Here is a 26,565-nt window from a genome sequence, read left to right as displayed (position 1 = left end):
CAACGCTTTTGTGGATTTATTGGATGATTATTTTCTACAGCAGCATGTTTGGGAGGCAACTAGAGGGAGTAATACTCTTGATCTGATTATCAGTTGTGATTCTTCATGCATCAAGAACCTGCAGATAAAGGAACCACTAGGTAGCCGTGTGCAGAAGTGGGATTTACTAAAAGAGGTAACTACCATTAAGGGTAAAGGGATGGGTTTTTGCTTTCGTAAAGGTGACTACAGTGGTCTGCGACAGTATTTAAATTCTATACGGTGGAACCAACTGAAGATGTTTCCAACAGCAAATTCAAAATGGGAAGCATTCAAAGAATTAATTTTGGAAGCTACTAGACTTTTCATACCAACAAAGAAATATTGTTCAAGATGAACTAATTAGACATGTAACAGAGAAGAAAAATGCATGGGATACATATAAATTAACATGTGACATAGAAACCTATGATAGATATAAGTTGATCTGTAACCAAGTTACAAAGGAGGTTAGGCAGGCGAAGGCAGATTATGAGAAAAGATGCAAAGAAAAACAGCAAAGAGTTCTTTACTTATGTAAACACTACAAGGAAGGGGATGAATCAGATTGGTCCACTTGATATTGATGGTTCAACTGTTGATGACCCTGCTCAGGTAGCTAACAAGCTAAATGAATATTTTGCATGGACATTCACACACGAGGAGTTATTCAGCGAAGGGAATGCCAGAGGTGTATAATCTTGTAATAACTGAGAGTAAAGTGAAAGAGAAATTGTTGAAGATAAATACAAGAAAGGCACGTGGGGTTGATGGGATCTATCCAGTTATATTAAAGAAGGCAGCAAAGAAAGTAAGCAAACCCTTAGCCATAATTACGAGAGATTCCTTATACTCAGGGGAGGTATCCTGAGTACAGGGTACTGGAGAAGTGCAAATGTGACCCCAATTCACAAAGGAGGATCAAAGGCTGACACAAATAATTATAGACCTGTGAGTTTAACTTCTGTTCCAGGAAAATTAATGGAGGCACTGGATAAAGAAGCACTGCAGGATCATCTAGACAAGACTTCAGTTATAGCATGGACACAGCATGGTTTTGTTAAGGGAAAGTCTTGCCTGACCAATTTGATTGGATACTATGATGTAGTCACAAAGGAACTAGATGCAAAGAATAACTTTAATATCACATATATTTGGATCTTAGAAAAGCCTTTGATCTGTTGCAAATGGAAGACTGCTGAACCAATTGTAGCAGTGTGACATTGGAGGCAAATTGCTGCTATGGATTAAGGGATGGTTGAGTGGGAGAAGACAGAGAGTGGTAATCAATGGACACTGCTCATCGTGGACTAATGTTATTAGTCGAGTTCCTCAGGGTTCAGCGTTGGGTCCATTGTTGTTTTCTGTATTTATAAATGATATTGATGATGGTATATCAGGCTTAATGTCCAAGTTTGCAGACGATACAAAGGTTGGCAGGGTGTTAATGACACTAATGACAGTACACTGCTGCAACAGGATCTAGAAAAAATTTGAGCAGATGGGCTGAGAGATGGCAAATGAAGTTTAACATTGACAAATGAAAAATACTACATATGGGAAGCAGTAATCCCGGAGTAACGTATCAACTCTGTTGTACCACTCTGACAGGGGTAGAGAATTAAAAGGACCTGGGGGTAATTGTACAGGCAGATATGAAGTTTTCTGAGCAGTGCAGACTGTCTGCAAGAGTACCTCATAGTATCTTGTCAATGATATACAGGAATTTTTCTAGCAGGGATAAGCAGGTGATTATCCCCTTGTATAAGACAATGGTCAGGCCACACCTTGAGTACTGTATACAGGTCTGGAGGCCTCATTTTAAGAAGGATGTAGAGCTGTTGGAATGAGTATGGAGAAGGGCAACAAGATTAGTGAATGGAACAAAGGGTTGCTCTTATGAAGAAAGGCTTAAATTTTGCAAATTACAGTGTTTGGAGACTAGGGACCTGCAAGATGATCTGATTGAGTTGTATAAAGTTTTCAATGGTTTGAGCATGCTCAATGCTGATGGGATTCTTCCTCTCAGTTGATTATCAAGAAAAGAATTGTGAACTCATATAGTAAACTCAACTCCCAGGATGGATTGCTGAATCACATGTAGGAAATTTAATAAGTGTTAAATGGCATATTGGTGAAACCATTGTTGGTAGTTTTTTATTCAGAATTTCAAATGATGAAAATTGATCATTTGAAATTGATGCTTTATATCTAGTGTTTTATATTTAAATCCTTTATTTCATACAATGTCTCTCAATGTAAAAGTAAAGAGAAGTTCAAGAAGGAAAGATACCTTTATTTTGTTGACTAACACTGCTAATATCACTGACATACTAAGTTACCCACTTAGTATGTAAGTGATATACTAAGTGGGTAACTTAGTCACTAATTAGTCACACTTGGTAAGTTAGTCACCAAAAGTGACTAACTTAGTCACACTTGGTCACTAATATGATGCTCTAAATGACTACTTGAAATGGCAACTTTTGGAGGCTCAGTAACATTATCCTCCATCCCCTTAACACTGAATAGATCAAGAGGTGTCATAAGTAAAAAGCACATCATCAGTGACATTGAGGAAGAGATTATTATTATTATTGTTGATCTTATATTATTTCTCCCTGATTGGGGTATTCCACTCCGTGATGGGTACTGCTACCAAGTACACAGGATAGTTATGTCTGGTGTTACTGTTGGTCGAGGAACTCTCTGACTATCCCACAGGTGTTCAAAATTGCGACTTCCTGGAGTTCCTTGTAAGTGTTCTCTGGGAGACTTATTGCTGCTAGGGTGCTATGTAGGGTCTTTGGCACCATATCGGTGGTTGACAAGATGATCGGGATGGTCGTTACTTCTTGCGTATGACTCATCTCCTTGACCTCATGTCTCAGGTTCATGTACTTTCTAATATTTTCCTCATGGGTTTTCTAGACATTGCTAGTGTTGGGAACCGCTATATCAATCAAGAAGGTAGCCTTTTCTATCTTGTCTACAAGGGTTATGTTCAGTCTTTCTGTGGAATGGTCTTATCTGTTATTATGGTACAGTCCCAGTACAGCTTGTGGGTTGGGTTCTCTAGTACTGCCTGGGGTTCGTTCTTATATTATGGTACACTCATTTGTCAACAGGTATTACCTCACTAGCTTCTAATGTATTTTCCTGGCTACGTGGTTGTCTCTACGAGCATAGTCAGTCTGGGTGATCACCTTGCATCCCCTGTGATGTGCTGGATCATTTCTGAGGCCAGGTGACATCATCAACATGTGTCTTCTGACATTCTGGGCTTCTTTGTGATGTATTTTCTATAGTTACTAGTGTTGATTACCTGGTCTTGGTAATCCTTCAATCTCGGGAAAGAGTATTCCACTTGAGCCATGCATTGGAAGCAGTGTTATCGATTTGATCTTGATGGAGGTCATTGTAGTGTCTGCCATGGAGTGTCTTCTTTGCCCAATTTTCATTCTTCGTTTCTTGTGCTGTCTGGATGGGTGGGGCCTCTCACCACTTATCTATCTTCCTTATGGCCTCTTGGATTGCGGTTGCATTGTCCTCGAAGTAATCCTTCAGGGTAACAATTGCTGTTTTTTTTTGCTCGATCAGGCTCCTTCATCCCTCTTTCGAAGCTATTGTTAGTCTCTCCACTGCTGTCTTCGGGTGGTGTTGGTGGCTGTTGGTCATCATTGTTCTTGCCTTTTGCATGATATCGTCTAGCTCGGTGTTAGTCCAATCTATGACCCCAAAGGAGGTTTTTTTTTTTTTTTTATGTAAACCCCAAACACCAGAGGCATTAGAACCTATAATACTTAGTACCGTGTTTGGGTTGGAGGTTGAGAAGAAGAAAGAAGATATTTGTTGACATTGGACTTGAACTTCTGTAGACTGTAATTTTCAGGAAATACGTATGAAGGAAGGTTGTTCCAGAAAACGGCAGTTGAATGAATAAATGAGGAAGATGAAAAGTTGGTTCTGTGAGTTTGAAGTTGGACAGTAAATGGATGTTGGCTGGTGGAAGCACGTGTTCGGACTGTTTTGAAAGAGACAGCGGGAATTATAGAAGCCAATTCAGAAGAACAGTGCCCATGGAAGTATCTGTAGAAGAGACATGCAGTCTTCTACAGATACTTCTTCTTCTACAGATGCACTGTCTCATAGACGTACTTTCCAATGTCTCATAGACATTGGAAAGTACATCTATGAGACAACGAGTGGAGAGACTCTGTTAGAGATGAATCATTAATTAAACTAATTTCCCTCTTCTGAATGGAATCAAGAAGCCTGAGAGAGGTTTTGGGGCACCACCCCAGATGTGGGAACAATATTCCGTGGCACGGCGGATTTGCGATTTATACAGAGTGAGCAGCTGTTTGGAAGAAAAGTAATGCCAAGAGCGAAAGAGAAAATCAAGTTTTTTAGATGCAGAGGAAGCAATATTTGTAATGTGCTTGTGTGCCAAGAGAGAGATTAGAAGTCAGGGTAATCCCCAAAAGAGATATATCATTTTGCCTAGAAATCGGAGTGTCACTAAAGATAAGGACAGGAACAGAAGAATCGTTTTTGTGAGATATAAGACAAAACTGAGTTTTAGAAGGGTTGAAATTAACTAAGTTGTCATTGCCTAACCCTGGAGAATTACCCGAAGATCGGCACTTAAGGAATTGGTAGCAGATTTTCAAGAAGTTGAAGCTGATTGAGGGCAAGGTTTTTCAAAATGGAAAGTAGAATGCAATATGCTATCTTCGGCAAAACTATGGATATGATTTCCAGTCAATGAAAAAAGGTCATTAATATACAAGAGGAAAAGAGTGGGGGAAAGAACTGGACCTTGGGGGGACATCGGCATTAGTGGAGAAGTTACAAGACAGAGAGCCATCTACCATCACCCTCAGTGAGCGATCAGAGAGAAAACTGGATAACCAAATACTAAAAACAGTTGGCAAACCATAAGATGGAAGCTTGTTTAGAAGACCTTTATGCCAAACACGACCCCTCGATGTGGGCACCTGTTCGTGGTGAGGGGACCTCCCAGTGATGTTGCTGGTTTTTCCAGATTAGCATCACTGGGATCTAACGCCCATACCTTGGTTCCAGGGTTACATCATTGGAATCCGGCGTGTGCAGCCGTGCGCTGCAACCCGTGGAATTCGGAAAGGGGGATGCTGGTGGTTGAGTGGCCCAGCCTTAATACACAACTTTGGCCTGTGCTTCGACAAGACGGGTGGTCCCAGACCGGCCCGACCGGGATCAATTGGTGGGTGGTTCTTACTGCTAGTCAGCTGCATTCCAGTAAGCCTCCCTCCCTTTGGTCCTGGGACGTGATCAAGGCTTATTGGAAACGTGAGTATGGTGCCTCTAAGCTAACTTGGCGTCCCATTCGTGTATGCAGTAACTGCTAGTTCACAAATGGGTGTCCCCTCGTAGGGCTCTGTGGTGGGTGAGGTACATAGGGCATCGGAAATTTTTATTTTACTCCTATTAGTATTATAAATCCTTCTTCTGGGGCCCCAACAAGGCCCCTACCTAATCGAGATGATGATGACGCAGATAACACCTCTGCAAAAAGAGCCAGGACTGAGGATAAACCACCACCATCAGAGACACCGCTTTTCCTCATTCTCCATTCCACCGGAGAGAAGTCCATTGGAAAGATGTCAGACTTCTTTATCCAGAAAGGATTAGAAGGGTTGGCAGGATCACCTAAATCTGTAACACGACTGCGTTCTGGTGACCTTTTGGTCAAAGCTATAAATATAAAACAGGCGGAAAAAATCCTGAAAGCCACATCAATAGGGGGAATACCTATCATCGTAACCCCCCACAAAACTTTGAACTCTTCACGAGGTGTTATTTCAGAGTGGGATCTTCTTCGTGTTTCTGAAAGAGAGATCTGCTCTGAATTTCTGAGCAGAAGCCTGAAAAACAAGGTGCATGGTATTTCAGAGACTGCTGGGAGCCATTGCGGTACAAGTAAACACATGGGTTGTGTTAGGGTAGCTAAGAATAGAAACAGGTGCAGGTATACTTGCGTGTACACCAATGCTAGGAGTTTAGTAAATAAATTTGATGAATTTGAGGTATTGCTCAAAACATCAAAGGCAGATATTGTTGGGATATCAGAGACGTGGTGTCACACAGATATAAGGAATGCAGAAATGCAATTTGGGGAGTATAACGTCTACAGAAAGGATAGACAGGATAGGAAGGGGGGAGGGGTTATGCTATTAGTTAAGAAACACATAAAAACCAAGGAAGTGAAGCCAGTCGTCATCGCTGGACAGTGCAGTGTTGAGTCAGTTTGGTGTGACATAAACATTGGGAGATCAAAATTGAGAGTAGGAGTGTGTTACAGGGCTAATGACTCTGAGTATAATAAGGAACTGTACAGGGAAATAGAGTGGGCCAGTAAATCAGAGAGTCTTATAATGGGAGATTTTAATTTCCCAGATATTGACTGGAATTTGGGGGCTGGTTACTCACACACTAGCAGGGCTTTTGTGGATTTATTGGATGATTGTTTTCTACATCAGCATGTTCGGGAGGCAACTAGAGGGAGTAATACTCTTGATTTGATTATCAGCAGTGATTCTTCATGCATTAAGAATCTGCAGATAAATGAACCACTAGGTGGCAGTGATCACAGTGTGCTGAAGTGGGATTTACTGAAAGAGGTAACTACCATTAGGGGTAAAGGGAAGGGTTATTGCTTCCGTAAAGGCGACTACGATGGGCTGAGACAGTATTTAAATTCTATACAGTGGGACCAACTGATGATGTTACCAACAGCAAATTCAAAATGGGAAGCATTCAAAGAACTTATCTTGGAAGCTACTAGGCTTTACATACCAACTAAGAAATATTGTTCAAGGTTTAGGCCTAAATGGTTGTCAGATGAACTAATGAGGCATATGGCAGAGAAGAAAAATGCATGGGATACTTACAAATTAACACATGACACAGAAGCCTATGATAGATACAAGTTGATATGCAACCAAGTTACAAAGGAGGTTAGGCAGGCGAAGGCAGATTACGAGAAATCCTTGGCAAGGGATGCAAAGAAAAACAGCAAAGAGTTCTTTACTTATGTAAACTCTAGAAGGAAGGGGATGAATCAGATTGGTCCACTTGATATTGATGGGTCAACTGTTGATGATCCTGCTCAGGTAGCTAACAAACTAAATGAATATTTTGCATCGACATTCACACATGAGGAGTTATTCAGCAAGGGGAATGCCAGAGGTGTATTCAACTCTAGCAGTAAGCTACAGAATCTTGAAATAACTGCGAGTAAAGTGGAGGAGAAACTGTTGAAGATAAACAAAGAAAGGCACCCGGGGTGGATGGGATCTATCCAGTTATATTAAAGGAGGCAGCAAAGGAAGTAAGCAAACCCTTAGCCATAATTATGAGAGCTTCCTTGGACTCAGGGGAGGTACCCATAGACTGGAAATGTGCAAATGTGACCCCAATTCACAAAGGAGGATCAAAGGCTGACACAAGTAATTATAGACCTGTGAGCTTAACTTCTGTTCCAGGAAAATTAATGGAGGCACTGGTTAAAGAAGCACTGCAGGATCATTTAGACAAGACTTCAGTTATAGCTCAGACACAGCATGGTTTTGTTAAGGGGAAGTCTTGCCTGACCAACTTGATTGGATACTATGATGCAGTCACAAAAGAACTGGATGCAGGGAATAACTTTGATATTATATACTTGGATCTTAGAAAGGCTTTTGATACTGTTGCACATGGAAGACTGCTACACAAATTGGAGCAGTGTGACATTGGAGGCAAATTGCTGCTATGGATAAAGGGGTGGTTGAGGGGGAGAAGACAGAGAGTGGTAATCAATGGACACTGCTCATCGTGGACTAATGTTATTAGTGGAGTCCCTCAGGGCTCAGTGTTGGGTCCATTATTGTTTTCTGTATTTATAAATGATATTGATGATGGTATATCAAGCTTAATGTCCAAGTTTGCAGATGATACAAAGGTTGGCAGGGTTGTCAAGGACACTACTGACACTATGCTGCTGCAACAGGAGCTGGAAAGGTTGAGCAGATGGGCTGAGAGGTGGCAAATGAAGTTTAACATTGACAAATGTAAAGTACTACACATGGGAAAAAGCAACCCCAGAGCAACGTATCAACTCTGTGGTACTACACTGACAGTGGTAGAGCATGAAAGGGACTTGGGGGTGATTGTGCAGGCAGATATGAAGTTCTCTGAGCAGTGCAGACGGGCTGCAAGAGTAGCTCATGGAGTATTGTCAATGATATACAGATTTTTCCAGCAGGGATAAGGAGGTGATTATTCCATTGTATAAGGCGATGGTCAGGCCACACCTTGAGTACTGTATACAGGTCTGGAGGCCTCATTTCAAGAAGGATGTAGAGCTGCTGGAACGAGTACAGAGAAGGGCAACAAGATTAGTGAATGGAACAAAGGGGTGCTCTTACGAAGAAAGGCTTAAGTTTTGCAAATTACAGTGTCTGGAGACTAGGCACCAGTGAGGTGATCTGATAGAGGTGTATAAAGCCTTGAATGGTTTAAGCATGCTCAATGCTGATGGGATTCTTCCTCTAGCTCAGAAAAATCACCTGAGAGGGCATAAATTCAAATTGAGGAAAGACAGATGTAGGATAGACGTGCGGAAATTTGCCTTTAGCCAGAGGGTGGTTGGTTGGTGGAACACACTGCCATCCCTTGTGGTGGAGGTTGATAGCCTAAATAAGTTTAAGGCTCAGCTGGACAGGTATTTTGAACGAACAGAGGGGTGAAGTGGAAGTGGGTTTTTTTTTTTTTGGCTGATGCTGCATAAGCTTGCTTTCTTGCATCAAATGCCTCTACTAATGCTAATGCTAATTGAAAGAACAAGGAGTGACAGCTGTCAAAATAATATCAGTGAGAAAGGATGGGAATCTCATCCCTTCCCGTGTTCTCTTCCTAACATTTAACACCCCACAGCCTCCAAATTCCATCAAGGCAGGCTAACTAAACTGCCCAGTGGGGATTTATATCCCAAACCCACAGCGGTGTTTTAGATGCCAAAAATACAGCCACTCGCAAACATCTTGTCGTGGTAACCCTGCCTGTGCTCGATGTGGTGTTAAAGACTATGAGAGCAAGGAATGTTAAGCTTCAAAACTGATCTGTGTCAATTGCCAAGAAGGGCACCCCGCCTACTCTAGAGCATGCCAGCGGTGGAAGGATGAAAAAGAGATCCAAAAGTTGAAAACAGAGCTGAATATCTCCTACCCAGAGGCCAGAAAACGTATCCAACCAATAAATAGTGGGAAACCTTCATATGCCCAGAAGGTTTCTGCTAAGTGCACTATCAGGACACAAACTGAGATGACTATATATATATATATACCACCAAGAGAGTCATTCACTCCGATTGCACGCTATTTATTGAGTTCACAAAATCCCACCAAAAAAACACAGTCAGTTGCCACTCCTATATCCGTACCTCCTAGTGCTCCACCACTACCAAAACCAAGTGGTAAAGAAGAGCAACCAATAATAACAGAAACAATGGATATAGAGGACAAGGCGGTACCAGATGAGTCAGTCTTGGAACTCTTTGCGGAGGAAGAAATGTACACGGGACAGCGTCCATTCTTCCCAAAAAAAGATAAATCCAAGACTGACAAAAGTAAGCCCTCAGCATCTCAGAAGCTGCCTGATGGACCCACCAACCCAAAATAATGGCTAAATTCCTACAATGGAATTGTCGTGGATTCCAGAGAAATACAGATGACATCAAGGCCCTCCTGCAAAATCACGAGCCAGTTTGCTTTTACTTGCAGGAGACTTATCTAAAGGCAAATGATAACCCCACCATGCATAACATAACATTTTTTCGTAACGACAGAATTGCGGATGGTCCTGCTCATGGAGGAGTGGCTATCCTTGTGGGCAACCAGACCCCAGTTCAGCCCTTGCCAATTACAACTAGCATAGAGGCTGTTGCAGTTCGCCTTACAGTGGGATTTTTATTAACAGTGTGCTCTATTTATTTGCCACCTGTGACTGACATCTCCCAGGAAGACCTTAATGATCTTGTAACGCAGTTGCCTCCCCTTTTCTTACTTCTCGGGGATTTTAATGGCCATAATACCCTGTGGAGTAGTGCTAACATTAATTAGTATTAGTAACGGCCGCATGGTGCAAGAAAGCCTATGGCTTATGCTGCACCAGCCAAAAAAAAAAATAAAAAATCCGAACAAAACAATAATAAAAACAAAAAATAAATAAATAAATAAATAAAATAAATAACTAAATAATAATAATTAATAAATAAATAAAATAAAATATAAATAAAAAGGAAATTAAACCTATCATCCTATGCGCTTCCCTTACCCGAAAGTACTATCCAGATGACCTTTGAATTTCACCAAACTATCAGCCTCCGCTACCCATGAAGGCAACTTATTCCAGTAATTTATAACTCGCTGGCTAAAATAAAACTTCCTGCAGTCCAATCTAAACATTTCCCCTCGTAACTTGAATTTATGTCCCCTAGTTCTAGCATCATTTATAATCTTGAAAATTTTGTCCTCATTCATTTTACTGATGCCTCTCACAGCCTTAAACACCTCAATCAAATCTCCTCTAAGGTGTCTAGTTTCCAAACTCTGCAACCCACATATTCGAAGTCTTTCTTCATAAGGACGCCCTTTTGCCGATCTCACCAGGCGAGTTACCCTTCTTTGCACCCTTTCAAGAAGCTCGATGTCTTTCTTTAGGTGCGGTCTCCATACTTGAACACAGTATTCCAAGTGTGGTCCAACATAAGCCTTAATGGAAGCCTTAATCTAACATAAGCCCTAACATAATGGAAGGGAACGAGTCATGGAGCGTATGCTAAATGAAAATGACATTTCCCTTCTAAATACTAGAATAAATACCTTCTTCCATGTGCCTACCTGTATGTTTTCTGCCATTGATCTCTCTATCTGCTCCCTTCACTTACTTGGGAAGTGGAGGAGAACCCATACGGAAGTGATCACTTCCCTATGATAACCTTGTTATACAGTGGGAGACTGTGTCTTCCTTTCAGGTTACCATGGTGGAAGATTGATCAGGCTGACTGGTCTGCCTTCCAACATCAGGCAAATTTTGACCTCAGTACCGTCAGTCAGGAGCCTATCAATGATGCAGTAACGTACATCACAGAAATTATCGTCCAAGCAGCTGCGAATGCTGTTCCAAAAACATCTTCCCAGTTTCCATTATTTCCCAAACCTTGGTGGAATTCTGCAGCAAGAAAGGCTCAAAACAAAGCGTGGGGGATATTCCGCCGATATCTTACCATGACCAACTTTATAGCCTTAAAATGCGCATCAGCTAAAGCACGTTACATCTGCCGTCAGAGTCAAAAGGAATCGTGGATCCGTTTTACTTCATCAGTTACTCAGTCCACTAGTACTAAGTTGGTCTGGGATAAAATCCAGAAAATGAAGGGAAAATATACATCCCACCCTTCTTCAATCCTATTCTCTTGGGGAAACATTCTCTAATTCTCTTGGAGAAATTCAAGCCAATTCTCTTGGGGAAACATTCTCTAACATCTTCGTATTCCCCAGAGTTCCTGGTCCTGAAACATAAAATTGAAAAACAGGCTCTTAATTTAAAGTCTAAGAGCCTTTATCCCTACAACGGGGCATTCACTATAGAGGAACTGAAAAGAGCCCTCACTCTTTCCAAAGCAAGTGCTGTTGGACCAGATGGCTTCCATTATGAAATGATTAAGCATCTTTCACCAAAATCTATGGATTATCTGCTCATTCTATATAACAGAATCTTTATTGAAGGGCAGTTTCCGGATTCCTGGCGCAAGGCAATCGTTCCTCCCTTTGATAAGCCAGGAAAGGATCCAAAAGTCACTACTGTTTATCGTCCTATTGCTCTGACTATGCTCAGTCTGTGCAAAATCCTGGAGAGAATCGTAAATTTTTGTTTAATCTGGTATTTAGAATCAAATGACCTTCTCTCCAACATCCAGTGTGGCTTCCGAAGGAACCGGTCCACTTTGGACCATCTTATAACACTGGAAACATCCATTCAGGATGCTTTCCTAAAACATGAACATTTAGTGTCTGTATTCTTTGACATGGAGAAAGCGTATGTATGACACAACTTGGAGATTTGGCATCTTAAAAGATTTGCATTGCCTTGGTCTTAGAGCGCAACTCCCATTTTTATTAAAAACTTTTTAGCCAATCGATCTTTCCAAGTTCGTGTGGGATCCTCGCTCTCTTGTTCCTTCACCCAAGAGGAGGGAGTACCACAAGCATCAGTTTTAATTGTCACGCTTTTTGCCATCAAAGTAAATTCCATCACAGAACAACTTCCTCCAACTGTAAACAGTGCCCTCTATGTTGATGACTTTAGCATATTTTGTCAGTCATGCAAAATGAGGTTATTGAAAGACAACTGCAAAAAACCATTGATTGCCTTCATTCCTGGGCACTTGCTAATGGCTTCAGGTTCTTGCCGGAGAAGACCGTTTGCGTACATTTTTGTCGTAAGCGTAATCTTCATCCTGAACCTGAATTAAGGCTTGGACAAAATGCTATTCCAGTAGCGGCGGACACAAAATTCTTGGGACTCGTATTTGATAAAAAGCTGACCTTTCTGGATCACATCCGTCAACTCCGCACAAAGTGCACAAGAGGGCTGAATATTCTACGCTCTCTTTCTTCTACATCTTGGGGTGCGGGTCGATGCACCCTACTACGCATCTACCGTGCACTTGTACGATCCAGACTAGATTACGGGTCCCTGGTATACAATTTGGCCAGAGACAGTGTACTTCGATGCCTGGATCCGCTCCATCATCAGGCTCTCCGTATCGCTACTGGAGCATTTCGAACATCTCCTGTCCAGAGCTTATACCTCAAAGCAAACGAACCACCGTTATCACTTCAACGTAAGCAGTTGTTTCTAAAGTACACTTTAAAACTGAAATCCCTGCCAGACCATCCTACGTGGCCATTTGTTTTTGAGCCACGATGGGAAAATTTGTACAACCCCCATAAGACTGCCAATCATCCTTTTAGTATTCGTCTCCAAGAGCTACTGAAAGAACTTAATATCAAGGTAGACAAGGTTGCCCAAATACCAAAACAACCCCTTCCACACTGGCATGCTCATGTTCCAACATGTGACTTCTCCCTTAGAAATTGGGGCAAGTCGGACACTCCATCATCTGTCTACTTGCAGTTTTATTCAGCATACCGAACTGAACATTGACTTCTCGCAGTTTACACAGGCGGTTCGAAGTCGGAATCATATGTGGGATCTACTGCTGTCTTTACAGACACCACTACATCGGAGCAGATTCCCTCTGAATGCAGCATATTTACTGCAGAGCTGCATACTATAGAGTTAGCCTTGGATCACATTAGTAAATGAAAATACCAACTGTTCATTTTATATTCTGACTCTCTCAGCATGTTACAGGCTTTAATAACTGTGAGATATAATCCTCATTCAGTTTTGTCTTGCATTCGACAGAAGATTCACTTCCTCCATGAACATGAATATGATATCCGCTTCTGCTGGATTCCCAGCCATATTGGGATTAGGGGAAATGATTTTGCTGACACCGCAGCCAAATCAGCAATTCCCAATAATAATCGTTGCCTGTCAGTCCCCTATACAGACTACAGGCAAATAATACACCAGAAGATACACTCCCAATGGCAGGATTTGTGGAATAAACAGACTATGAATAAATTATATGGTATAAAGCCTGTAATTGAACCGTGGCAGTCTAGTCTGCGCAGGAATCGTAAGGAGGAAGTTGTTCTTGCCCGGACCCGCATAGGACATAGTCATTTGACTCATTCGTTTTTGCTGAGGGCTGATGACCCTCCTATGTATGAGTGTGAGTCCTGTGGCACAATTTTAACTATCAGACACATTTTAATTGATTGTCCAGATTTTAGATATTGATGTCCAGATATTGATTGTCCAATATCCATTTTACCGCTTTTAATCATCTGATTGAGCCATATACACTCAGTCAGATTTTATCCGACAATGCCCATGTGTCTGCTATTTTTAGCTATTTTAAATCAATAATGTTTTTTACTTGTATTTAAAATTTACATGTTATTGTTGTTTCTTTATTGATTTATCTTTTCTACATTTTATACCTTTGTTATTTTATACGTTGACATGGTGACCTAAGTAATTAGGTCAGTGAAAGTTTAAATTTTTTTTATATATCACCTGTTTTTGGCGTGTTATAGCCTTATTTACTGATGTGCCAATAAAACCCAAAAACAAACAAACAAACAAAGCCAAACACGATCGAAAGCCTTTGAGATGTCAAGAGCAACTACTTCTGTTTCACCGAACCTTTCCATTGAATTAGTCCATAAATGGGTGACAGAATCCATACTGCCAATCATTGATCAGACGGAAGGTTTCTAGGTAATTTAAGAGTTGGTTGCTAATTGAATTCTCCATTACTTTAGAAAGAGTAGAAGTAATTGTAATGGAACGATAATTGGAATCGAGGGATTTGTCACCCTTTTTAGGAACAGGCTAGATAGGAGCAAATTTCCAATCAGAAGGAAAAACACCTTTGGAATAAGAAAGTGAAAAAAGGCGGCAAAGAATAGGAGTAAGTTCAGTAGCACAAGTTTTGAGAACAATACCATTGGGAACTGGAGCTTTCTTACGATCAAGATTCGTCAAAATCCTTCTGACATCCTTTTGAAGGAAGTCCACAGGAGGCATTGAATGGAGCATGTTGGGAATGGTGGGAGGTGTTTTATCAAGATCATTAATACGTGAGTTGGAAGAAAAATGGGATGCTAGCAGGTCAGCTTTATCCTTGGCTGAAGTGACAACAGAACCATCTGGTTTGGACAGAGGTGGGAGCAGAGATGGGCAAAAGTTGCGGCCAATAGCTTTGGCAATAGACCAGAATGCTCGGCTACCATTAGGGAAGAAGCAAGTTTTCTACTCTTAGCCTGTTCAACTCTAGTTTGGACTGATTAATAACTGCTTTACAATTGTTCCGAGCTTTGGTTTAGGCAGAAAATGAAACTGAAGAATTAGAAACAAGCCAATTACGATATGCAACGTTTTTCTCTTGAACAGCCTTAGCACATTTATTGGAAAACCAAGGTTTAGATAAAGGACGAGATTTTAAAGTGGAGTCTGGATAAAGGATTCCATTCCTGCAAGAATAATTTCACTGACACGATCTGAGTAAACATTGACATCAGAAGTTTTGAAACAGTAATCCGACCAAGAAAAAGAAGAAAAGAAATCTCACAGGTCATCCCATTTTGCATTCTTTTAATGCCAAACAATACGAGGTTGGGAATAGCCATGAGATAAAGGCTCCATTGGAGAAGAGACAATCACCAAGTTGTGATCTGAACAGCCTAAAGGATCTCTCACTTCAACTGTGTACTTTGAAGGGTTGTTTGTGAGAAAAAGATCAAGTGTGTTGGCTATATGATTAGGATTGTCTGGTATTCTTGTAAGCAAATGAACAATCTGTGCAAGGTCATTAGTAATTGCAAAAGCCTCAGCATCTTGACTAGCTGGGTCGGTGTGACTAGAAAATGGAAGCCAGCTGGAATAGTGAACATTAAAATCACCAAGGAAAATTACCTCACTGTTAGGAAAGTTGGACTGGAGAAAGTCAAGTTGCGAAGGCAGGAAGTCAAAGAGCTCCAAGTGATTAGTGGAGATGGGAGAACAGTAGAGACAACAGATGAATTTGACACAATGAGGTGGAGAGATTTTAAGCCAGAGAAGATCAAAGAGAGGAGATTCCAAATTGCCAAGTCTCTGACAGGGAATATCCTAACGGGCATATGCACAAGTACCACCTTTGAGGCGAAAGGAATCATACAGCGAATAATTTGGGCATCTGAGATGAGCAGTAGTTGAATCAACTGATAACTGCAATTCTGTCAGAAAAATACATGGGGCTTGGCAGACTGGAAGTGGCAATGGACATCATTGAGATTGGAATTGAGACCACGTATATTTGTGAAATGAATTAGGAAGTGTTTGGGAGGTTTAGATCTTTTTGCAGATACGCTTGCTCTATTAGTTTGACAATTCATGGTGTATTCAATAGTAAGAAAAAGTGGGTGGGACATACTGTATGAACTAATGAAAATTTTGGATATGGCATACACACAGTAAGAATATACCCAGATCCTTGACATAACGTGGCCTCGACAATGCTCCCCACATACTACTCGGAATCCCTCCAGTCACTATCTGGCAGAGTAGAGGTTGCAAGATACGCTAGCTGATCCAGAAGCCTCCTAGAGAGTTACCAATAGGTTCGGTCTGGTGTACTAATTAGCGGCCGGCCTGCGAACACTGTTTTAGAGCTGTACCCTCGAAACGTAAGGAATATTGGATCTCGTCACGATGTTCATCATAACCTCAAAAGTCATCAATCATACTGCATGATGGAAGAGATAGGGAAAGGTTGACCGGAACTTAGCTCTAGAGACTAAACATGGGTTCCATCACTTCAAGCCTCCAATAAGCAAAAGGGTGGTATTGCACCAGTTGATGGGAGTCATCTACCACCTAGTATTGCCTGGTAACATAGAGGGGCGGTATTCCTCTGTGTGGTGTGGATGCCATACCTCAACCCCTGATGTTGGTTCACACCTGTGTGGTCACCCACCATGTACTTGTGCATGGAGGTTATACCCAAGCATTACTAATGAGTATGTGAGTAATGGTGCTGCATAGGTGTTTTTGGCTTTAACTGTGTTCCCTCCTTTCAATTTTGCTTTTAGAAGGCTTCCGAGTCTCTCACGATATTTTTCTGTAAGGCACTTCTTGATTTTTTTTGTGCTCTAACTGCTGACCTACATCATCCCTAGATATTTGTAGGTTTCTCCTTCTGTCATAGCTTTGATCTCTTCACCAGTCAGCTGCTGGTAGTTTTGGACGACTTATTTTCCCTGGTGCAGTGCATGGGTCTTACATTTGTCTAGACCAAATTCCCTCCTGATATCCTTTCTGAATTCTTCGGTGATCGGGTGTAGTTTCTGGAGTTGCTTCTTGGTTGCTGCATAGAGCTTGATGTCATCCATGTACATCAGGTGGGTGAGGGTGTACAGGATCTTTCTTCCTTTATTTAGATTCTATCCATATTTACTGCAGTTAAACATGGTGGATAGCAGGTTGAGTGGTCGACAGAACCACAGTGGGCTCATTTTCCTGAAAGATTCCTCTTCTGTTGGGAATGTGTCTGGTTGTGATATTCTCGACCTTAATTGTGGTACTCCATTTTGCCATTGTTGCTCCTAGGAAGTTTGTCACTATTGGATTGACCTTGTAGATCTTCAGGTTATCTATTAGCCAGCTATGAGGTATGGAGTCAAAGGCCTTGCAATAATCGATGTAGGCTATGTGTAGGTTGTTGTGCTTCTTTTAGGCTGGCGGCATCTCTGGTTAATTGCTCCTTGCATCCATTGCTCCTCCGCTTGCATCCTTTCTGCTGTTCGGCCATTATGTTTTGAAATTACCTGTGAAACATGTTAATCTCTTAGTGGTCTGATATCTTCTTGGTTATGCAGCTGGTCAGGATCTTGTACATCGTTGGGAGACATGTTATTGGCCTGTATTTCACCAGGTTGCTTGTATCTTCGTCTTTAGGCTTCAGATATGTGACTTTCGGTGAGAAACTTTGTGATTTTCTCTGGATGACTTATCATTCGATTGAACTGCTCTGCTAGGTGCTTGTGTGTGTGCAAGTGAGCTTTTTGTACCAGTAGTTGTGGATGTTATCAATGCCTGGGGTTCACCAGTTGTGGGTGTTGCTGATCAACTGTTTTACTTCTCAAATCTCCCACTCTCTCATCTCTTGTATGTCCTTGGTTTTCTTCCATTCTACTTCTATCCAGGGGGCTCGACTGTTCTTTCTTACTTCACTACTCCAGATATTTCCTAGTAATTCCTTGATGTCTTCTTCTCTGGTGGTCCATTTCTTGCATTCTCCTCTTCACACAATTTCCTGCAGAAGGCTCTTTGTTCCTCATCGAAGATTCAGTTTTTTTTTTTTTTTTTTTTTTTCTCTCTGGGAGCTCTGTTTGTATCGGCGTAGTCTCTTGCTGAGTGCTAGGAGGTTCTGCTTTAGTGTGTCCAAGTATTCTCCTATTCTCTGATTTCTGGTCTCATGTTTGCTGTGGATGCTGTCTCTCTTAAGGATGCTCTTTACTTTTCTAATCAATTTTTTACTTCTGTTACCCTGTTGGTACTGAGTCAACTGACCTATCTTGACCCTTAATTCTTCTATCTTCTGCGCAAGTCTTCTTTCCCAACCTGGCGGTTCCTTCTGTTTTCGGTTCTTCTGCTGCTGGTCTCTAATTTCTTTTCCATTAATCCTAGTGGCTGCTATGTCGGCACAGTATACAGATGTGTGGAGAGCCTCCAGCATTGCACCATTATTGTAAAGGTAATATGCTATTATTTGCCGATTGACATGGTCTGTTACTCTCCACAGGATTTTATTTGGGCTCTGCTTGGGTATCATGTGAGATCATTCCTTCGAATTCTGTTAGGGCCTTCTTCCACTCATCTTCTATTCTCAATATCATGATTTCGTCTCTTTCCACTTCAGCTGCTCTGGGTTGTATTTCTTCTTGCTCTTCCTTCTCTCTTTCCATCATATGCTATTCCTCCTCTTTTTCCATATTGACCATATGCTTTGTATTTGATCGCTCACATCCTGCTTTCTGTTTTGTTCTTTGTAGTTGATTGCTCACATTCTGCGTGATGTTTTGTTCTTTGTAGTTTATCGCTCACATCCTGCTTTATGTTTTCCAAAATTGTAGGAGTATTAGGTTTTTCATGATGATTGTCCTTCTTTGTCTGCTAATTGCTGTCCTGAATATTCGGGAATCGTTCCAACCACTTGGTATGTAGTCACAACCGGTACAATGTCATATCGGTCTCTAGCCTGGTATTTCATAGCATGCTCACATGATGTACATATTCCTTTCTACTTCATGCGTTGACTTCTTCTATTGCCCTACTTCATGCGTTGGCTTCTTCCTTCTTGGGTGGTCACTAGTGCAGTTGCGCAGGAAGCACTTCCAGTTGGTGGGGCTGGATGGTCTTGCCCTTCTCTTATGGTAGCCATATAGGAGACAGCGCCATTTTCTCCACTGTCTTGTTCGGGAGACTGTCTATAACTTTTCGAGCTGATCCTTCTGCCTATGGCATGAACGCCACTGACTTTATCCTGCGCCACACTCGATGCGGTATTTGTAATTCTCTGCGAAATCATCCATCTATGGAGGTGAACTTTTTTAACTTCAGCTTATGTCCAGTGGCATTTTAGTTCTCGCAAGTGGCTCAGCCATCACTCTGACCTTAGGGAAGGTAAGTCCAACGGAGCAACTTTCGCAATTTTTTTTTTATTATATCGGTCTCCCACTGTAATAGGGCCACGTCCGCTTCTGCCAAAGCGGGATTTGAACCCCGGGCCCATCAGGCTGTTATTCCAGTGTCTTAACCACTGGGCCATTGTGTCCTTTTTTATTATTATTTCTCCCTGATTGGGGGTTCCACCTCGTGACAGGTATTGCTACCAAGTACACAGTGTGGTTGTTGTTATGTCTGGTGCTATTTTGGTTGAGGAACTCTCTGGCTATCCTACAGGTGTTCAGGATTGCAACTTTCTGGAGTTCCTTGTAGGTGTTCACTGGGAGACCTGTTGCTGCTGGGCAGGGTCTTTGGCTCCATACGTGTGGTTGACACAATGATTGGGATAGTCGTTCCTTGTTGCATATGCCACATCTCTTTGATCTAATGTCTTAGGTTCGTGTACTTCCTGAATTTTTCCCCATGGGTTTTCTGCAGGGTACCGCTATGTCAATCAGACATAGCAGTACCATTGTTGGGTACCACTATGTCAATCAGATAGGTAGCCTTTTCCTTCTTGTCCACAAGGGTTATGTCCAGTCTGTTCCTATCTGTTATTATGGCACGGTTCCAGTACAACTTGTGGGTTGGGATCTCTAGTACTGCCTGGGGTTTGAACTTGTAATACGGTACACTTTCTTTGACCAACTGGTATTATCCTGGCTCCCTGGTCGTGTCATTGAGTGTACTCAGTCTGTGTGATCGCCTTGCATCCCCCTGTGATGTGTTGGATCGTTTCTCAGGACAGGTGGCATTGTCTCGACATGTGTCATCGAACACTCCAGGCTCCTTGGCGATGTATTTTCTATAGTTCCTGGTGTTGATTACCTCGTCTTGGATGGCAAGCATGAATCCTTCAGTCTCAGGAAAGAGCGTCCTGTTCATGAGCCATGCATTGAAAGCAATTTTATGTATGTGATCTTGATGGAGATCATTGTAGTGTCTGCCATGGAGTGTCTTCTCTGCCCATCTTTCTAGCTTTGTTTGTGGTTCCTGGATGGAACCACAAACAAAGCTATGTTTCTGGAGTTTCTGCTGTGTTTCTGGAAGTAATCCTTCAGGTTAATTTTCGCTTTCTTCTGTTGCTGAATGAGGCCTATTGGGCCCCTTCCTCCTTCTTTCTGGTGTATTATCCTGTGACAATTAATATCAGCAATTGTCAGTCAATTGCTGATATCAATTGTCAGTCCAATTTCAGTACAAAATTAAAACCCGAAACTTATATCCCAACACAGTTATACCGCTATATTTATGTTTCAGTATCGAGCGTTATCTACGAAATCCCTTTATATAACTTCCGTATCAAGTTAAGTATTAATTATTTATTTTTTACTAATTATTTATGTTACGTAACCCAAGTCGTTATATGTATAGTTAAATGTACAATTTAATTGACAATGAAGTTCATCAGAGATTAATTATCTGATTAATTGACAATATTATGTACTATACTATACAATATTAAGCTTATGCTATCTATTTCGAGATATTTTGTATCGCGTAACAATGGTGGCAAGTTACGAATGGTAAACACTTGGATTTGATACCCTTTCCGATACTAAGTAATACCTACAAAATCTCTATCTAAGTTACTTTAATCTAAGTATCGTAAATAGGAATATAAAGCTACTCTAGAAAATAAGATAATATGCCAATTTAAGCTAATAAAACAGAAAATAAATCAGAAAAAACTTCTCTGTTCCAGGAGCGGCAAAAATGTACATCCGCATAGGCATCTCTCATTCTCGAATATTAATCATACTGCACCGAGTGTGGCCCAGGATAAATCACTTGCGTTCAGGCCTTATCAGGGGTTGGTTTGAAAAATCAGAGACAGTCTCCTGAGGAAGACAGTGGAGCAAGTGGCGCTGTCCCCTGTATGGATACCACAAGAGAAGGTCAAATCCATCCAGCCCACTAACTGGAAGTGCTTCCTGCGCAAGTGACTACCCAGGAAGGGAGAAAATACCAACAAATGAAGTGGAGCATCGAAATGAATATGTACATCACGCAAGCATACAACGAAGCTGGAGACCGATATAACAACTTACAGGGCGAGACAACATACCAAGTGGCTGGAATGATTCCGGGATATTCAGGTCACCAAAAAAGCAAATAGCAGACCATCATCAAGAAGAACCTGATAGCTCCTGCAATCTTAGAAAAAAACCAAGCAGGACGTGAGTGATCAACTGCAAAGGATAAAGAATGCAGAACCAGAGGAGGAAGAACATACCACCACCAAACAAGAGGAGGAAGAGCAAGAAGAAATACAACCCACAGCAGCTGAAGTGGAAAGAGATGAGGTGATGAACATACCGAATCTTATGATCATACCGGTGATGATCATAAGATGATACCAAAGCAGAGACCGAATAGAACCTTGTGGAGAGTCACAGACCACCTCAATCGGCCCATAATACTGCATTACCTTGACAGTAATGGTGCAACACTGGAGGCTATCCATACAGCCGTGTATCGTGCTGTGGTGGCCACAAGGATTAATAGAAGAGAAACGAGAAGAACTGAAAAGAGAAGGAACAGCCAGCTTGGGAAAGAAGACTTCAGCAGAAGATAGAAGAATTAAGAGTAAAGATAGGCCAATTGATCCAATACCAATGGACAACAGGAATAAGAAATTAATTGGAAAAGTGAAGAGCATCATCAAGAGATCCAGCGTCCACAGAAACGAGACAAAATCAGAGAATAGCATTAATAGAGGCACATGATGCAAGAAAGCAAGATTATGCAGCATCAGCCAAAAAAAAAAAAAAAACCCACTCCCATTTCACCCCTCCGTTCGTTCCAAATACCTGTCCAGCTCAGCCTTAAATTTATTTAGACTAGCAACTTCCACAACAAAGGATGGAAGTCTGTTCCACCAAGCAACTACCCACTGGCTAAAGGCAAACTTCCGCACATCTATCCTACATCAGCTAGGTATTTGAATTTATGTCCTCTCGGGTGATTATTCTGAGCAAGAGGAAGAATCCCATTAGCATTGAGCATGCTCAAACCATTCAAAGCTTTATACACCTCAATCAGATCACCTCGCAGGTGCCTAGTCTCCAGACACTGTAATTTCAAAATTTAAGCCTTTCTTTGTAAGAGCCCTTCTCTGTACTCATTCCAACAGCTCTACATCCTTCTTAAAATGAGGCCTCCAGACCTGTATACAGTATTCAAGGCGTGGCCTGACAATTGCCTTATACAAGGGGATAATCACCTCCTTATCCCTGCTAGAAAAATTCTGGTATATCATTGACAAGAAACTATGAGCTACTCTTGCAGACAATCTGCACTGCTCAGAAAACTTCATATCTGCCTGCACAATTACCCCCAGATGCTTTTCGTTCTCTAGCACTGTCAGTGTAGTACCACAGAGTTGATACGTCACTCTGGGGTTACTGCTTCTCATATGTAGTACTTTACTTTTGTCAATGTTAACATTCATTTGTCAACTCCCAGCCCATCTGCTCAACTTTTCTAGATCCTGTCGCAGCAGTGTACTGTTATTAGTGTCATTAACAACCCTGCCAACCTTTGTATCGTCTCTAAACTTGGCCATTAAGCCTCATATACCATCATCAATATCATTTATGAATACAGAAAACAACAATGGACCCAACACTAAACCCTGAGGGACTCTACTAATAACATTAGTCCATGATGATCAGTGTCCATTGATTAGCAGTCTCTGTCTTCTCCCACTCAACCATCATTTTTTTCCATAGCAGCAATTTGCATCGAATGCCACACTGCTCCAATTTGTTCAGCAGTCTTCCATGAACAGTATCACAAGCCTTTCTAATATCCAAATAGGAGAGTATTTGGACGCATTGAACTTCCATGTACTCAACAAGAGACTACGCTGATACAAAGAGAGCTCCCAGAGGAAAATAAACAACCAATGCTATATGAGCTTGCTTTCTTGCATCATGTGCCTTTGCGAATGCTAATGCTAATAAATAATGGCTATGGTAGCTACAAAATGTAGCAAAATCAAACAATATAGTAGGGACATCAGGCTTGAATCATGAATGCCGTGTTCTGATGGAACCTCTAACATGATATAGTTCATTTTAAAGTATGGATGGTCAGGATTTTGAAATCTGAAGCTTTAATATAAAATATGATTTAAAATGTGAAATTATTATTATTGAGATGACTGGTGGGTATCAAATTCTTCTCCGATCTGTTTCTTCAGGTTGATGTTTGTGTCATAGCATCTTTCTTTATAAGCTTGTAGGAAACATCAAGGTCATAGCCCTGTCTGATGACTTGCACATCCAGAACCACCACTCAGTCTTCTTTAACACAGACCATATCTGGCTTTCTAAGGGCATAGTGTTAAGGTCATATGCCATCTGTGGTTTCTCACACCTGCACCATATGTACACTGTCCAGAAATACAGTAAACACCAGAAAAGTGTGCTATGTTGAATGTGAAATGTTGTTTTGGGTTCTAATGTTGTGTTCTGGTATTTGGCTACAGGGCCCCTGGTGGGACCCCATATTGCCCTCACACACCACTAGGAATTAGCCAGAGAATAATGGCTGCCCATTATTCTCTGGCTTGTCTCCCCCAGGATCTCCTGAGCTTCCTGAACAGAGACAAAAAAAAAAAAAAAAAAGAAGTAAAGTCACTGTTGTGAGCAAAGCAGTCTAGAAAGGGAGGGAAAATAAGAAGTATTGGGGATGTAGAGGAAGGCATCCCCAAGGAAAATGGAGAGGACTCCATCAGGTGACTTGGGTATAGGGATGGGGAAGCAGAATAGACCAGGCTAGTTTGCCTGGTCCTCACACGGCGTCTCCGTAGCCAGGTGGGAAGGAGCAGCAGTGCGTACCACACGCTTCTTGATTAGACCGGGGTTCGAGCCCGTCACCACCAAATATGGAGGATGCGGAAAGGTCAGGGAATGACCACCGCATATTCCGGAGCAATATGGCCTTAGTTGCTAATGCTCCTAAAAACCAAACAACAACCTGGTCCTCACTGCCATTTGGCAAACAGACTAGTGGCAGAATAAGCCCATATGGGTTCTCCAGGACATACGGGGTGTTCCACGTAAAACCAGCCCACCTCATACTGGTATGATATTCATTTTTGAACAACTCCCGTGTGAAGTTGTTCAGAGAATGAATTTTAGCCATATCATTTCATTTCACCATACATTTGGCATTCAAGTGATAGGTGTGTGAGAGTATCATCAAGAATGCCATAGTCTGTGCAAGAAAGGATTTGTATAGTGGAAGCCTATGTACATACTGGCTCTTTTAAGGAAACACAGGAATTGTTTTCTGAGAAATTTCCTAGTGCTACCATCCCAGCTAAGAGTACTATTCGGTGCTTACTGGCAAAATGGCGGATAACAGGTTCTGTTGTAAATGAACCGAGAAATTGTCTACCCTCTGATAAGACTCCAGAGGCTGTGTTGAACATTCCAAAGCAAATTTTAGCTACCCCAGAAAATCTATGAGGAAATTATCGCAACAAACTGGAGTGAAACCAACTTCTTGTTTTCATGTACTTCATTACCTGGAAATGAAACTCTATCGTGTGACATGTGTCCAAGAATTACTGCCACCTGATGCAGCAAAATGTCTGAATTATTGTAAATGGCTCCTTAACAAGATTGCAGACGGTGAACTCAACCCAACCCACTGCTTTATTTCCTGAGTGATGAGGCATGGTTCCATCTTTCTGGTCATGTGAATTGGTGGTTAAATGCAGAATCTGGGGGTTCACAAAGGGATTTAATTGTTCCTTGAAGAGATTAATGTTATTAATATATTAATATCAATATAATTGTTCCTTGAAGAGACTTTGAGGTCATCCAACCAAAGCATCATCCACCACAATGGGGAAGCAACACTACAAATAGCCTCAAAGCTATTTTTCCTAGATCCCAGAAGTTGATGCAATAGCCTGGTATAAGAAGGCAATTTTTGACTGCTCTTTATGGCCTTGACTGGGTGTGGGAATTTAAGCTGCAGGCATTAGTTGATGTTTGGAATGCTGGAGCTTTTTAGGTTTTCCTCTGCCTGAGCTAACATAAGGACTTTTTCACTGGACCATCTGGGCACGTTTGATATGAACTCCAAGTCGAATTTTGGAGGAGAAAGCTCAGTGATACACCAGGCACAAAGGGCATATATGTCATGCTGGGCAACATCAGTCCCCACTAGAGATGGACTGGAACAAGAGATTTAGAAGCCACCTCCTTGATTTTTGAAACTGTGATTCTGCAAGCTACTCCAGGTTGGTTAACTCCAAGTAGCATAAAGTACGTACCCATTCACCAGGACTAGTCTGCCCAGCCCACACCATGAGGAGGTAGGGTACACCACACGTGGCAGTTGTTAGAAGCCATTTCATCCAGTTAGTCCAAGAAGGGCAGTACCTTAACAATCACTCTCTGTCTTCTCCCATTCAACCATCCCTTTATCCATATCAGTAACATGTCATTAATATCACACTGCTCCAATTTGTTCAGCAGTCTTATTATGTGCAGTAGTACCAAAAGCTTTTCTGAAATCTAAGTATATGATGTCAAAATTATTTTTTGCATCCAGTTCTTTTTTGTACTTATAGGCTGAAAGGTTACACAAAGCTGTGCACATGCTATTGGAGTGGTTGTCAGATGCTGAAATGAAGTTTAGATTTTCTGGTCCACTCCCAGATGATGAAGAAACCACTAAACAACAGATTAAAGAACATCAGCGCTTTATGCAAGATATGGCAGAGCAGGAGGGTAATAAAAATGATACAATTACTCATGCCCAGGAGATTCTACAGAAATGTCATCCAGATGGTGTGTCCGTCATTAGACACTGGATTACAATTATTCAGTCTCGTTGGGAAGAAGTAAGCAGTAAATAATTACTAGTTTACATTTAAATAATTTCTCATAAATATTAAGTAATCTGTTAGGTTATAAATTTGTTTTTTATCATCTTGGTTTAGTTGACTTTTTTTTTCCAGTTTTAATTATTTAATTTGTGCACAATTTTCCATTGGCATCATGTTAGCATCAGCAATTATGAAAAATATAATGCTTATCTCACTGATTTAATAAATGGGTATTTTATTCAACATAAGATAACTATGAAGTT

The 26,565-nt window shown here is 41.3% G+C and overlaps 1 protein-coding gene across 1 annotated transcript in view; it reads left to right on the top strand.

Moving 5' to 3' along the window:
• shot (dystonin-like protein short stop) overlaps nt 1-26,565 on the top strand; it is a 1,739,701-nt gene that overhangs the window by 1,480,006 nt on the left and 233,130 nt on the right. The window contains exon 78 of the mRNA XM_090380932.1: nt 26,045-26,317. Coding sequence (XP_090237058.1) covers nt 26,045-26,317 — 273 coding nt within the window. The remainder of the gene's footprint in view (nt 1-26,044; nt 26,318-26,565) is intronic.

This window comes from Mastigoproctus giganteus, chromosome 9 (genome assembly GCF_048544385.1).
Source record: "Mastigoproctus giganteus isolate SK-2022 chromosome 9, ASM4854438v1, whole genome shotgun sequence".
Taxonomy (NCBI): domain Eukaryota; kingdom Metazoa; phylum Arthropoda; class Arachnida; order Uropygi; family Thelyphonidae; genus Mastigoproctus; species Mastigoproctus giganteus.
This window is presented reverse-complemented; position numbering and strand designations above follow the sequence as displayed.